The sequence below is a fragment of the Portunus trituberculatus genome, chromosome 37 (assembly GCF_017591435.1).
Source record: "Portunus trituberculatus isolate SZX2019 chromosome 37, ASM1759143v1, whole genome shotgun sequence".
In the NCBI taxonomy this organism is placed as follows: Eukaryota; Metazoa; Arthropoda; class Malacostraca; order Decapoda; family Portunidae; genus Portunus; species Portunus trituberculatus.
The window spans coordinates 13,471,836-13,485,795 of record NC_059291.1 but is presented as its reverse complement, the minus strand read 5'-3'; the positions used below and the strand labels follow the sequence as shown (position 1 = coordinate 13,485,795).

Sequence of the window (13,960 nt, the reverse complement as noted above, 5' to 3'; positions counted from 1 at the left end):
CAGGACTTGAAAACAGAGATGGATGGGTAGACACAGTATACCTGGATATTTAAAAGGCTCTTGATAAAGTCCTTCATGGAAGACTACTTTGGAAACTAGAGAACATAGGAGGACTGCAAGGAACCTTGCTGGAATGAACATGAGATTATTTGAAGGATAGGGAAATGAGAACTGTGATCAAAGATACATACTCAACTTGGGGTAAAGTAACTAGTGGAGTGCCACAAGGATCAGTGTTAGCCCCCATTATGTTTCAGATTTATGTAAACGACATTCACATTGGGATAAACAATTATATAAATTTATTTGCTGATGATGCATAGCTGCTAATAGTTATCAAAACCAGAGAGGACTGTCTGCTGTTGCAGGAAGATATAAACAAGATCTATGAGTGGCACGGGAAGTGGAAATTGGAGTTTAATCCCAAGAAATGTCACATAATGGAATTAGGAAAGGGTAAGAGAAGACCGGTATGGAACTATTTGATGGGAGAGGAACAAATAATGAAGACTAAAGAGGAAAAAGATCTGGGAGTAATCATACAGGGAAATCTGAGCCCAAAAAAAACACATAAGCAAGATAGTTGGACTATCATATAAAATGTTGATTAATATTAGAGTGGCATTTCATTACATGGACAAAGATATGATGAAAAAAATCCGAGTTCTAAAAAGGATATAAGAAAATTGGAAAGGATACTGAGGAATCCTACAAAGATGGTGCTGGAATTAAAGGACCTCACATATGAAGAATGACTGAAGGAAATTGGACTGCCAACCTCACTAGATAGAAGAGAATGTGGGGACCTAATAACAATGTATAATATAGTAAATGATATTGAAAAGATAGACAAAGAAGACCTGGTGCTGTTGACAGAAGATGGAAGGACAAGAGGACATGAAAAGAAGATCAGGATGAAGCAGTGTGTGAAGGATATTGGAAAATATAGTTTTCCACACAGAACTGTGGAAAAATGGAATGCATTGGATAATGAAGTCGTTACAGCAAATAATGTACATAACTTTAAGGAAAAATTGGATAAATAGAGATATGGAGACAGGATACTATGAGCCCCGTTCGAACCATGTACAATACAACTAGGCAAATACACACACACACACACACACACACACACACACACACACACACACACACACACACACACACACACACACAAATGGAGTGTGACATACATTATAGTTTGCCTTACCGTTAATTTTACATGCTAGAGGTCCCCCTGAGTCCCCATTACAGGAGTCCTTTAGGCCCTCCAGGTGGCCAGCGCAGATCATGCCAGGCCCGTACCCGCGAGAGTGCAATTCCTGACACATATTATTGGCCACTAGAAAAACGTCCGTGCTGTGTAAAATCTGTGGTTTGGAATGAGTATTTTCAGCTGTAAGAGAGAGAGAGAGAGAGAGAGGAAAGGAGGATTTTTAGATCTTGGGGATATATCTCTTATCGTAGGTAGAGGTGTGTTACAAAGATCAGTTGTGTTGAAAGCTTTTATAATACCATGCTTTCTGATTGATTAATTATTTTAACCCATTAGTGCCCGAGTGTATTTTAAAGGACGTTAATAATGGTCTTTTTATATGGCTCTCATTCCATTCAGGAGGAAGATATGAAATTACCATTTGTTTCATAAATAAAGGAAGACTTGTGCTTCTGAAGTGCATTACAGAAAATGAGAATTCATGGAACCCTATGCTAGTAGGCATTAAACTGATAGCTTCCTGAAAGATGGAAGATGGCTGCAGTTGCAAGAATCTTTTCGACAAAAAAGACGTAAGCCCTTCGTAACTTCCATTATGTTTTGTTCTTAAAAAAAAGTTTAAAGGTATCAAATTGTGTATGAAAAGAAACTTACAAAATATTTGCATTATCTTGTTATGTACTGCTAGTGAATCTTGGACGTACTTTTAAGTACACGTGGGCACTTCCCTAAGTGGTGTAAAAATGCACCTACCTAATAGTCTCTATAGTACTTTCTTATTTGGATATATTTTAAGGTTTTGTACCTTCTTTCCTTAATATATATATATATATATATATATATATATATATATATATATATATATATATATATATATATATATATATATATATACCAATAGTAAAACATATCCTTGACTACTTCAAAGACTAGATCCATGAACTAAAGAAAGTGATTAGGTTACATTTTTTTTATATAAGGGCAAAAAAAAAATATTAAAAAAAAAAAAGCCCACTGGAATTGTAGTCTCCATAAAAGATTCAAAAGAGTTAGTCAAAATTCAGGGACAAATGTTTCAACACTCTCTTAAAAGAATTTAGGTCGTAGGAAGTTGGAAATACATAGACAGGCTTCAACTAGTGCTAAAGTATTCTAGACACTAGTTCTCAGCAAAAATGGTGGTGCAAATTTGCTATATATAATAATTAGATTATAACTACATATTTCAGAGACTAGATAAAAAAAAAAAAGTTACTAGGCTTCAATTAGAAATAGAATTAGAGAAATTCAGTCTTTGTTTTTACTAGGATTGAACTTGAACTATGCCAAACTATATCAAACTAATCGGAAGTTAGCCTCAAAAAGAAAAGAAAAGAAAAGGAAAAAAAAAAAAAAAAATATATATATATATATATATATATATATATATATATATATATATATATATATATATATATATATATATATATATATATATATATTTATTTATTTATTTATTTATTTATTTATCTATTTATTTATTTATTCATTCAACTATTTATATATTTACTTCAGAAAGTTGGATTTATGGTGACACACACAACACACACACACACACACACACACACACAGACACACCGTCGCCGAGGGAGGATGGCTCGTCTCTGGCTGTGGACGGGAAGAGGAGAAACTACCTATGGTGTTACAGGGCCCAGGTATCTCTGTGTTAATGTCCTATTAATGTCCTACTGTCGCATAGTGTAGAAAGTGGGCCATTTTCAAGCGGGATATGGAGAGTGGTCCCTGAGCAGAGAGTGTGGGCGGTGATTGTTATGGCCGTAATCAGCTGACGATAACAATCATGGTGTCCACGCCTTGACAAGCCTGGGACTTTCAAGGGTTCGTGACTACTCCAAGAGGACTGGAGAAATTAGATATGGATGCAAGAATTCAGGCATTAGAAAGTAAGTTCCTAAACATTTTATCCATAGAAGAAAAACTGGATAGAGTCATAGCGAAGAACAATTCCTTCAAAAGAGAGATCTATTTGTTAACGATAGAGAACAAAGAGCTATTGAGGAAAAAAGTAGAAATGGAGAAAGAAAACTAACAACAAGGAAACAATGTGAAGAGATGAAGGCTAAACTCCTAGAAATGTAGAAGAAAATATCCGAAGGGAACTTGAGGAAGGAGGAATGCCTTAAGCTAATTGATGCTAGGATGAAAGAAGTGAACCATGAACATCAGGAGGTACAAAGGTCCTTTAGGGAGATAGTGAAAAAGCAGGAAGAAGAAAATAAAGTGATTACACAGAGTGAAATGGTAAAGGCACTAAAGGAAATTGAGTATGTGGTGAGAGATAATGCTGAAAAGAAAAATGTGATCATAACAGGATTGAGGGAGGAAACTAACAGGAACTGGCAGGATAGGAGGGATAAGGAAAATGACAGGATTAAGTCTTTACTGAATAAGATCTCAGTAGAGGAAGAGGACCTATATGCTGAGGTAGAAGAAAGTGTGAGATTAGGAGCTTTTGAGGAAGGCAAGAATAGACCATTAAAATTGAAATTAAAGTCTCAGGTGGCAGCTGAGGCCTTGCTGAGGAGGGCTTGGAAACTTAAGGACTCTGAGGAAACCAAAACAATTTACATAAGAAGAAATATGTCACAGGATGAACGAATGAAAATGAAAGAGCTTGTAACTGAAGTGAGAGAGAGGAATGACGAAAGAACAGAGGAGGAAAAGACCAAGTTTTTTTGGAGGATGAGAAATGGGAGGCTAAAGAAGTGGTGGATAAAACAGACGGAATAGACATTACATGGAAGAAAGAGACTAGGAATGGAATACAAGTGACTTACATGAATATAGATGGATTTCTGTCTAAGAGGCTAGAATGTATGGATTACCTAAGAAATAATGAACCGGACATAATGTGTGTGGTGGAAACAAAGCTAAGGCCGAAATAAAGCTAGATTGGTTTGTTGTAAAACACTACAAAGTATGGAGAAATGATAGAAAAATAAAGGAGGTGGTGGTATAATGGTTCTTACTAAGGAAGATCTGATAGTGAAGGAGGTGAACTATAGTAAGAGAAATGAGGAAGTGATAAGTATGCTTATAACAGATGGCAAGAGGGACATTAATATTATAACAGTATACATACCACCCAGAACCAGTGCTTGGGAATATGAACAGTATCAAATGGTGATGAGAAATACTCTAGACAGAATGAAGCAAGAACTCATCAGAAAGGATAGAGTGATGATAGTCGGGACTTTAATTGTAAAGAAATAGTGTGGGAAGACTACGAAGTGGTGAACGGTGGTGAGTGGGCAGAGGAATTGTTAAATGTAGCAACAAATAACTTGATGACACAGTGGGTGAGATCACCAACAAGGTGCAGGGGACAAGATGTTGCAGCAAGGTTGGATTTGGTATTTACCAGGGCATCTCTAAAAGAGGAAATTGAACATGAATGTCCCTTGGGGAAAAGCGATCATGATGTCCTAAGCTTTGAGCTGGATACGGAATTAAGCACGAATAAGATTGTGGAACACAGGAGGAAAAATTAAATTATATTAGGGCAAATTATAACCATATAAGGGAGTTCTTTAATGAAATTGACTGGTCCGTGGTATACCAGGAAAGGGATATGCAATTGAAATACGATAAATTTATGGATTTATATAACTCTGCTGTGAAAAGTTTGTGCCATATCACAGAAAGAGGACTTTAAATAATAAACAGTGGTTTAATAGAAATTGTGAAGAAGCAAAAAGAACAAAGAAAAGGCATGGAAGAAACTTAAGAAAACAGTGATGTATTATCAAGAGAAGTTTACAAAACAGCAAGGAATAGATATGTTGAAGTAAGGAGAACAGCACAGAAGGAATATGAACAGAGGGTGGTGGAAAACTGTGATAGTGACCCAAAATGTTTTACAAATTCATAAATGGAAAACTAAATAAAAGGGAGGCAATAGAAAAGGTAAAAAATGGGGAAGAAGTATATGAGGATGCTGGAGATATAGCTGAAATTTTGAACGACAACTTTTGCAAAGTGTTTACAAAGGAGGAGCATTTTATGGGAGGAAGGCCTACGGAAATAAAGCAAATGCAGGACATCATGGTTACTAAGGAAGATGTAAGGAAAATTATAAGCAATCTGGATATTAATAAATCAATGGGGCCTGATGGCATATCTGGGAGGTTGCTAAAAGAATGTAAGGATCAATTGTTGAACCCCGTATTTGATATTGTGGAAACCTCCATACGAACAGGATTAGTCCCGAAAGAGTGGAAAAGAGCTGACATTGTGCCTATATATAAGAATGGTAGTAGAATGGAACCGCTAAATTATAGACCAGTATCGTTGACTAGTATATTGTGCAAGGTATGTGAAGAAGTAATTAAAGCTAAGTGGAGTGAGTATCTAGAAAGTGAAAACATTCTGAGTGAAAGGCAGTTTGGTTTCAGAAAAGGAAGATCGTGCGTATCCAATTTATTATGTTTTTATTCAAGAGTGACTGACATACTACAACATAGAGAGGGATGGGTGGATGCTATCTACCTGGACTTGAGAAAGGCCTTTGATAAAGTACCACACAATAGACTGATGTGGAAACTAAAGAAGATTGGAGGAGTAAATGATAAACTAGCAAAATGGATGGAAAATTACTTAGTGGGAAGAGAAATGAGAACAGTGGTGAGAGGAAGGAAGTCCGAGTGGAAGAAGGTAACCAGTGGAGTTCCACAAGGGTCAGTGCTTGGTCCCATCATGTTTTTGATTTATGTTAATGATATGCCAGTAGGAATTGACAGTTACATGAACATGTTCATGGACGATACTAAAATTATGAGGAGAGTAAAGAATGTGGAAGATTGTAACAAGTTACAGGAAGATCTTGATAAAATATATGAGTGGAGTAAAGAGTGGCAGATGGAATTTAATATAGACAAGACCCATGTTATGAAAATGGGAAGAAGTAGATACAGACCAAACAGGGATTACAGGCTGGGTGATGAGAAAATTAAAGAGACCAATGAGGAGAAAGACTTAGGAGTAACTGCAAAACACTTTGTCACCGGAGAAACACATTAACAAGATATTTTGGAAAACATATAACATGCTTCAAAATATTGGCCTTGCATTCCACTACCTAGATGAAGGAATGATGAAGAAGATATTATGTACCTTAATAAGACCCCAGTTAGAATATGCAGCTTGTGTCTGGTCACCACATATGATATAGAAAAATGTGAAGAAGGTGGAAAGGGTACAGAGGCTGGCAACAAGGATGGTACCAGGACTCAGGAGTTAGACTATGAGGAAAGACTGAGGAAACTGGGGCTGACCACATTAGAAGAGAGAAGAACAAGAGGAGACATGATAACTATGTATAAATTGGTGAACAAGATTGACATATTGGACAGAGAGTTGATAAAGGTGACCACAAGTAATCATCTCCGAGGACATGGAAAAAACTAATAAAAGACATCTGTCTAAATGACGTGAGAAAATACAGTTTCCGCATCGTAGTATTGATAAGTGGAATAAACTGAGCAGTGATGTCGTTGATGCAGTGTGTGTCAATCAGATGAAAGAGAGATATGACAGGAGTGGACAAGGAGACAGGACACAGAGAGCTTAGCTCGGGCCCTGTAATACACAAATAGGTAAATACACACACACACACACACACACACACACACACACACACACCGTGTAGTGTAGTGGTTAGCATGCTCGACTCACAACCGAGAGGGTCCGGGTTCAAATCCCGGAAAGCAGCGAGGCAAATGGGAAAGCCTCATAATGTGTGGCCTCTGTTCACCAAGCAGTAAATAGGTATGGGATGTAACTCGAGGGATTGTGGCCTCAGTTTCCCTGTGTGTGGAGTGTGTTGTGGTCTCAGTCCTACCCGAAGATCAGTCTATGAGCTCTGAGCTCGCTCTGTAATGGGAAAGGCTGGCTGGGTGACCAGCAGACAACCGTGGTGAATTACATTCACACACACACACACACACACACACAAAGAGTGTAATCATATTTAGAATGAAAGAAAAAAATGTAAAATATAGGCCAAGACAGGAAAAATAATTGAAATCAGTCAAGGACCTACTAAAAAATCTAAATGACGAAGATAGACAAAACCTAGAGGAGGAAGTAGAGGAAATACATAGAATGGGACCTTACCAAGATGGAACAACAAGGCCAATAAAGACACTACTGAAATCACAAGCAGCAACAGAAGAGATACTATATAGAACTACAAAACTGCAGAAGATATATATATATATATATATATATATATATATATATATATATATATATATATATATATATATAAGGAGAAACAGAAATGAGGAAGAAATGAAGAGATACAACGAATTGGCGGCAGCAGTAAGGGAAAAAAATAATGAAAGGTCAGAAGAGGAGAAAAAGGCATTTTTTGGAGAATTCTAGGAGACAGAATAAGGAAATGGTATATAAGAGAGAAGGAAGAGGAAACAGTGGAGCAAGTTTAACTAAAAGTGATAAGGGTAAGAAACTAAAAATGATGTATACGAACATTGATGGGGTTTTATCAAGTAAATTAGAACTAAAAGATTACACAAAAAAAGAAGAACCGGATATTGTATGCCTGGCTGAAACAAAATTGACTGAGGCAATCAAAATAGACATAGATAATAGATATAACGTATGGAGGAAAGACAAGGGGTAAAGGAGGGGGAGGAGTTATGATAATGTTAAGGAAAGAGTTGGTGGTAAACCAAGTGGAATATGGGGAAAGAAAAGCGGAAGTACTGTATATTAAAATGCATATTAATAAAAAAGTGATAACAATCATTGGAACATATGTGCCACCAAAAACAAATTCATGGACCAATTAAGAATATAAAGACATGATAGATGACACAATAAGGAGTCTAATGAGAGTCATTATAGAAAGGAGAATAGTGTTATTAGTAGGAGATTTCAACTGTAAAGAAGTGGACTGGGAAAATTATGAAAGTGGTATGGGGGAAGAAGCCTGGGGAGAAAGATTCCTGAACCTAATGATAGACAATATGATGGACCAAAGAGTAAAGGAAAGCTCAAGATTCAGAGGAAACAACGAGCCAGCGAGGTTGGACCTGGTTTTTACAAGAGGTATACAAATGAATGATGATATAAGATATAAGTGCCCATTGGGAAAGAGTGACCATGTAATTTTAGAAATGGATATAGAAGAGGGAAAAGAAGATAGAGACGAATCATACAAAGAAAACCGACTAAATTACAGAAAGGCTGCTATTGAGAATCTCAAGAACTATTTCAAATATGTTAACTGGGAGGAGATGGAAAACTCAGAGACAGTGCAAGAAAAGTATAACTTATTTTTGGAAATATACAGAACAGGAGTCAGGGAATATGTCCCGAAATATAGACCTAAAGAAGAAAGAAAAAAAAGATTGGTTTAACGCAAGGTGTGCCAGGGCAAAGGAGAAAAGAGATGGAGCATGGAAAAGGTCGAGGAGAAATAGAAATGCAGTAAATAAGGAAAACTTCAAGACAGCAAGAAATGAATATGTTAAAGTGAGGAAGGAAGAGGAGAGGAACTACGAAAGGGACATTGTTGAAAAATGCAAAAAGCAACCAAAATTGTTCAACAGATTCATCAATGGAAAAATTAGACAAAAATAAACAATTGAAAGGTTAAAAGGAGAGAATAGGATGGTGGAAGACCCAAAAAGTATGGCAGAACTGTTAAATTGTAAATTTCAAGAGGTCTTTACAAAGGAGTCCAAATTTGAAAGGCTACAGGGTAATAGAGAGACCATCTATATGAAAGAGATTAAAGTAACCAAGCTTGAAATAAAAGAGTTAGTGAAGGAATTGGATGAAGGGAAGGCAATGGGACCGGATGAAGTCTCAGGCAGAATACTAAAAGAATGTAGGAAAGAACTAGCAAGTCCTATATACAACATCATAAAATGCTCAATAGAAAATGGAACAGTACCAGTAGAATGGAAAAGAGCTGGTGGTTCCCATATATAAGAGTGGAAAGAAGGAAGAACCTTTGAATTACAGACCAGTATTACTAACTAGTGTAATATGTATGTAAGATGTGTGAAAGAGTAATAAAGAAACAATGGATCGAGTTCCTTAAAGACAACAAATTATTATCAAATAGCCAATTTGTTTTTAGAAAAGGTCAGTCGTGTGTAAGATATTTACTGAGTTTCAACTCTAGAATAGTTGACAGAGTACAAGAGAGAGAGGGATGGGTTGATTGTATTTATTTGGATCTAAAAAAAGGTATTTGATAAAGTGCCACATGCAAGGTTATTGTGGAAGTTAGAAGAGAAGGGTGGCTTAAAATAAAAGGAAGCACATTGAAATGGATGGAAAATTACTTGAGGGGGAGAGAAATAAGGACGGAAGTCAAAGATATGAAGTCCGAGTGGAGAGCAGTAGAAAGCGGAGTGCCACAGGGGTCAGTACTGGCGCCAATACTTTTCCTCTTATATATAAATGACATGCCAGAAGGAGTGAACAGCTACATAAATCTGTTTACGGACGATGCGAAACTGTGTTGAGTTATAAAGCAAACAGAGGATTGTGAAATACTGCAGGAAGACCTAAGTAAGATCTGGGATAATGAGAAACTGCTCCTGAGAGAAGAATATGACAGTCGAAGCATAAGATCGTATGGTAAAACATTGAGGAAAGGAAGATGTCTAAGAGATATAAAAAAATACAGTTTCCCGCAAAGATGTGTTGAGACGTGGAACAGTCTGAGTGAAGAAGTGGTGTCAGCAATGACTGTGTATAGTTTTAAAGAAAAATTGGATAAGTGTAGATATGGAGACGGAGACGGGGCCACACGAGCATAAAGCCCAGGCCCTGTAAAACTACAACTAGGTAAATACAACTAGGTAAATACACACACACACAAACACACACACACAGGAAGAGAGAAAAATAAGTGTAGGTTAATTGACACATTGCACTTCAAGGAAAACAGCATTATATTGGAAGATGGCAGAAGACTTAAACAATTAGAAGAATTTAAATGCAAGATTAATGTGGAAGTTAGAGGAGAGGGGTGGCTTAAAAGGAAGCACATTGAGATGGATGGAAAGTTATTTGAGGGGGAGAGAAATAAGGACGGTAGTTAAAGATATGAAGTCCAAGTGGAGAGCAGTAGAAAGCGGAGTGCCACAGGGGTCAGTATTAGCACCGATACTTTTCCTCATTTATATTAACGACATGCCAGAAGGAGTGAACAGCTACATAAATCTGTTTGCGGATGATACGAAACTGTGCAGTCATAAAACAAAAAGAGGATTGTGAAATACTGCAGGAAGACTTAAACAAGATCTGGAAATGGAGTAAAAAATGGGAGATGGAATTCAATGTGGACAAAAGCCATGTCATATGAGAGATGGAATAGAACTAGAAAAAGTAAAAAAGAAAAAGGACTTAGGAGTAACGATGGAAGAAAACAATCAACCGGTAAGCCATATTGACAGAATTTTCAGAGACATATAATTTGCTAAGGAATATTTGACTAGCATTTCACTATATGGACAAAGAAATGATGAAGAAATTGATAAGTACTAAAATAAGACCCAGATTGGAATATGCAGGAATTGTGTGGACCCCCATAAAAAGAAACACATAAAGAAATTGGAGAGACTACAAAAAATGGCTACAAGAATGGTTCCAGAATTTAAAGGGATGACATATGAGGAGAGACTAAAAGCTATGGATCTACCAACCCTGGAACAGAGAAGAGAGAGAGGGGATCTGATACAAGTTTATAAACTGATTAACGGAATGGATCAAGTGGGTAATGAGAAACTAATCCTGAGAGAAAAATAGTAAGAAACTGAGGAAGGGAAGATGTCTGAGAGATGTTAAAAAATATAGTTTCCCGGAAAGATGTGTTGAGACGTGGAACAGTTTGAGTGAAGAAATGGTGTCAGCAATGAGTGTGCATAGTTTTAAAGAAAAATTGGATAAGTGTAGATATGGAGACAGGGCCACACGAGCATAAAGCCCAGGCCCTGTAAAACTACAACTAGGTAAATACACACACAGAATAATGGGTAAAAAATTCCCATTAAACCTTTTTAAATAAAAAAAAAACACCTTAACCTTTAAAAAAACCCCAAAAAAAACAATTTAAATTTTAAAAAAATTAAAAAAAATTTTAAAAATTTTTAAAATTAACCCCTTTTTAATTAAAAAATTTAAATTCCCAAACCCCCAAAAAAAATTTTTTTAAAAATTTTTAAAAACCATTAAAAAAACCAAAAAAAAACCCCTACCTTTGGGAAAAAAAAATTTTTTAAAAAATTTTTAAAAAATTTTTAAAAAAAAAAACAAAAAAATAAAAAAATTTTTGGGAAAACCCCCAAAAAAAAACATTAAAACCAAAAAACCCCAAAACCAAATAAAAAAAAAAAAAAATTTTAAAAAATTTTAAAAAAAAAAAAATTTAAAAACCAACAACCCAAAAAAATTTAACCCCAAAAACCTTAAAAAATTAAAAAAAAAAAAAAACCCCCAAAAAAAAAACCCCAAAAAAACCAACACCAAAACCAAACCCCCCCCCCAAAAAAAAAAAAAAAACAAAAAAAAAAAAATTTAAAAAAAATTTTTTAAATAAATTTTTTAAAAATTAAAATTTTAAAATATTTTAAAAATAAAAAAATACCCCTTTAAATTTTCCCAAAAAAAAAAACCCAAAAAAAAAAAAACCCCAAACAAAAAAAACCCCAAAAAAAATTTTTAAACCCCCAAAAAAACCCAAAACCAAATTTTTAAAAACTTTTTAAAAATTTATTTAAAATTTTAAAAACCCCCCAAACAAACCCCCCAAAAAAAAAAACCCCCAAAAACCAAATTTTAAAAAAAAAAAAAAAAAAAAAAATTTTTTTAAACAAAAAAAAAAAACAAAACAAAACAAAAAATTTACATCAAATAAAAAAAAAAAAAATTAAAAAATTTTTTTAATTTTAAAAAAATTATTTAAAAAATAAAAAAAAAAAAAAAAAAAAATAAAAAAATAATATAATATTTTAATACAAAAAATTTAATAAAAAAATATATATAATCATATATATATATATTATCCTTATAGAATATATATATATATTATATATAAATATATATATTTATTATTATATATATACTACTACTACTACTACTACTATATAGCTGCTACTACTACTACTACTACTACTACTACTACTACTACTACTATACTACTACTACTACTACTACTACTATATACTGTATTTTTATATATATACTAATACTACTACTAATAATACTAATACTACTAAATACTACTAATAAAAAAAAAAAAAAAAACAATAACTAATATAAATAAAAAAAAAAAAAAAAAAAAAAATAAAACAAAAAAAAAAAAAAAAAAAATAAAAAAAAAAAAAAAAAAAAAACAATAAAAAAAAAAAAAAAAAATACAAATAAATAAATAATAAAAACAACAATTAAAAAAAAATAAAAAAAAAAAAAATAATAAAAAAAAAAAAAAATTTATTTAAAAAAAAAAAACAATTCTTTTCAAACAAAATTATTCTTTAAAAAAAACTTTATAAAAAAAAAAAAAAAAAATAAAAAAAATAATTTTTTTTTTTTTTTTTTATTTTAAAAAAAAAAAAAAAAAAAATAAAAAAAAAAAAAAAAAAAAAAAAAAAATTTAAAAAAAAAAAAAAAACAATTTTTTAAAATATATATATAAAAATTTAAATTAAAAAAAATAAAAATTTATTTATAGAAAAAAAAAATAAAATATATATATATCATATATAAAAATTTATAAAAATATAAAAAAAATATTTTTTTAAAAAAAAAAAGGGTTTTTTTATTTTTTTAAAAAAAAAAAAAAAAAAAATTTAAAAAAAAACCAAAAAAAAAAAAAAAAAAACCCCCCTATATATAAAAAAAAAAAAAAAAAATTTTTAAAAAATTAATAAATTAAATATTAAAAATTTAAAAAATTTTTTTTTTAAAACCCTTTTTATATATATATATATATATATGAGTACACTGGAAAAAAATATGCAAAAGTTAATTACATCTCGTGGTTTTCATCCTCAATTTTTTTTTAGTATTTTTTTTTTTCAAGTGTTCCAATGTTCACAAGTAGTTGAAAAATTTAGTTTCATCATCAATATGATGAGGATATAAAGTATGTATCTTTCCTTCACTCTTTCTATCTTTCAGCATAGGATGAACCCACAATCTACTTTTTTGCTTTCTTTCTTCTTCGTTAAGTGAAGTGGCGATCACTGCCAAATTGGATGGAGAAAAGTCACACATCCTACGTCACTGGTGGTATGACTTCCATTAGTGTTGAAGGAGAGGAAGGGATGGGACCGATAGCGGAGCGAGAGCGGATCGGACATGTGAATGCACCAGGACTTTGACCGGAGTGAGATTGGAGCGAGAGAGAAGCCAGACCGGACTGATAGTGTGAATCAACCCTTACCAACTCTCTGTCCAATATGTCAATCTTGTTCACCAATTTATACATAGTTATCATGTCTCCTCTTATTCTTCTCTCTTCTAATGTGGTCAGCCCCAGTTGCCTCAGTCTTTCCTCATAGCCTAACTCCCTGAGTCCTGGTACCATCCTTGTTGCCAGCCTCTGTACCCTTTCCACCTTCTTCACATTTTTCTTCATATGCAGTGACCAGACACAAGCTGCATATTCTAACTGGGGTCTTATTAAGGTACATAATATTG

The 13,960-nt window shown here is 33.5% G+C and overlaps 1 protein-coding gene across 2 annotated transcripts in view; it reads right to left on the bottom strand.

The window, feature by feature from the left end:
- Window positions 1-13,960, bottom strand: part of LOC123514232 (prostasin-like) — a 51,084-nt gene that overhangs the window by 9,743 nt on the left and 27,381 nt on the right. The window contains exon 6 of one of the 2 annotated variants that reach the window (XM_045271953.1): window positions 1,211-1,396. The exons of the other annotated variant lie outside the window; for it this stretch is intronic. Coding sequence (XP_045127888.1) covers window positions 1,211-1,396 — 186 coding nt within the window. The remainder of the gene's footprint in view (window positions 1-1,210; window positions 1,397-13,960) is intronic. 2 annotated transcript variants of the gene reach the window in all.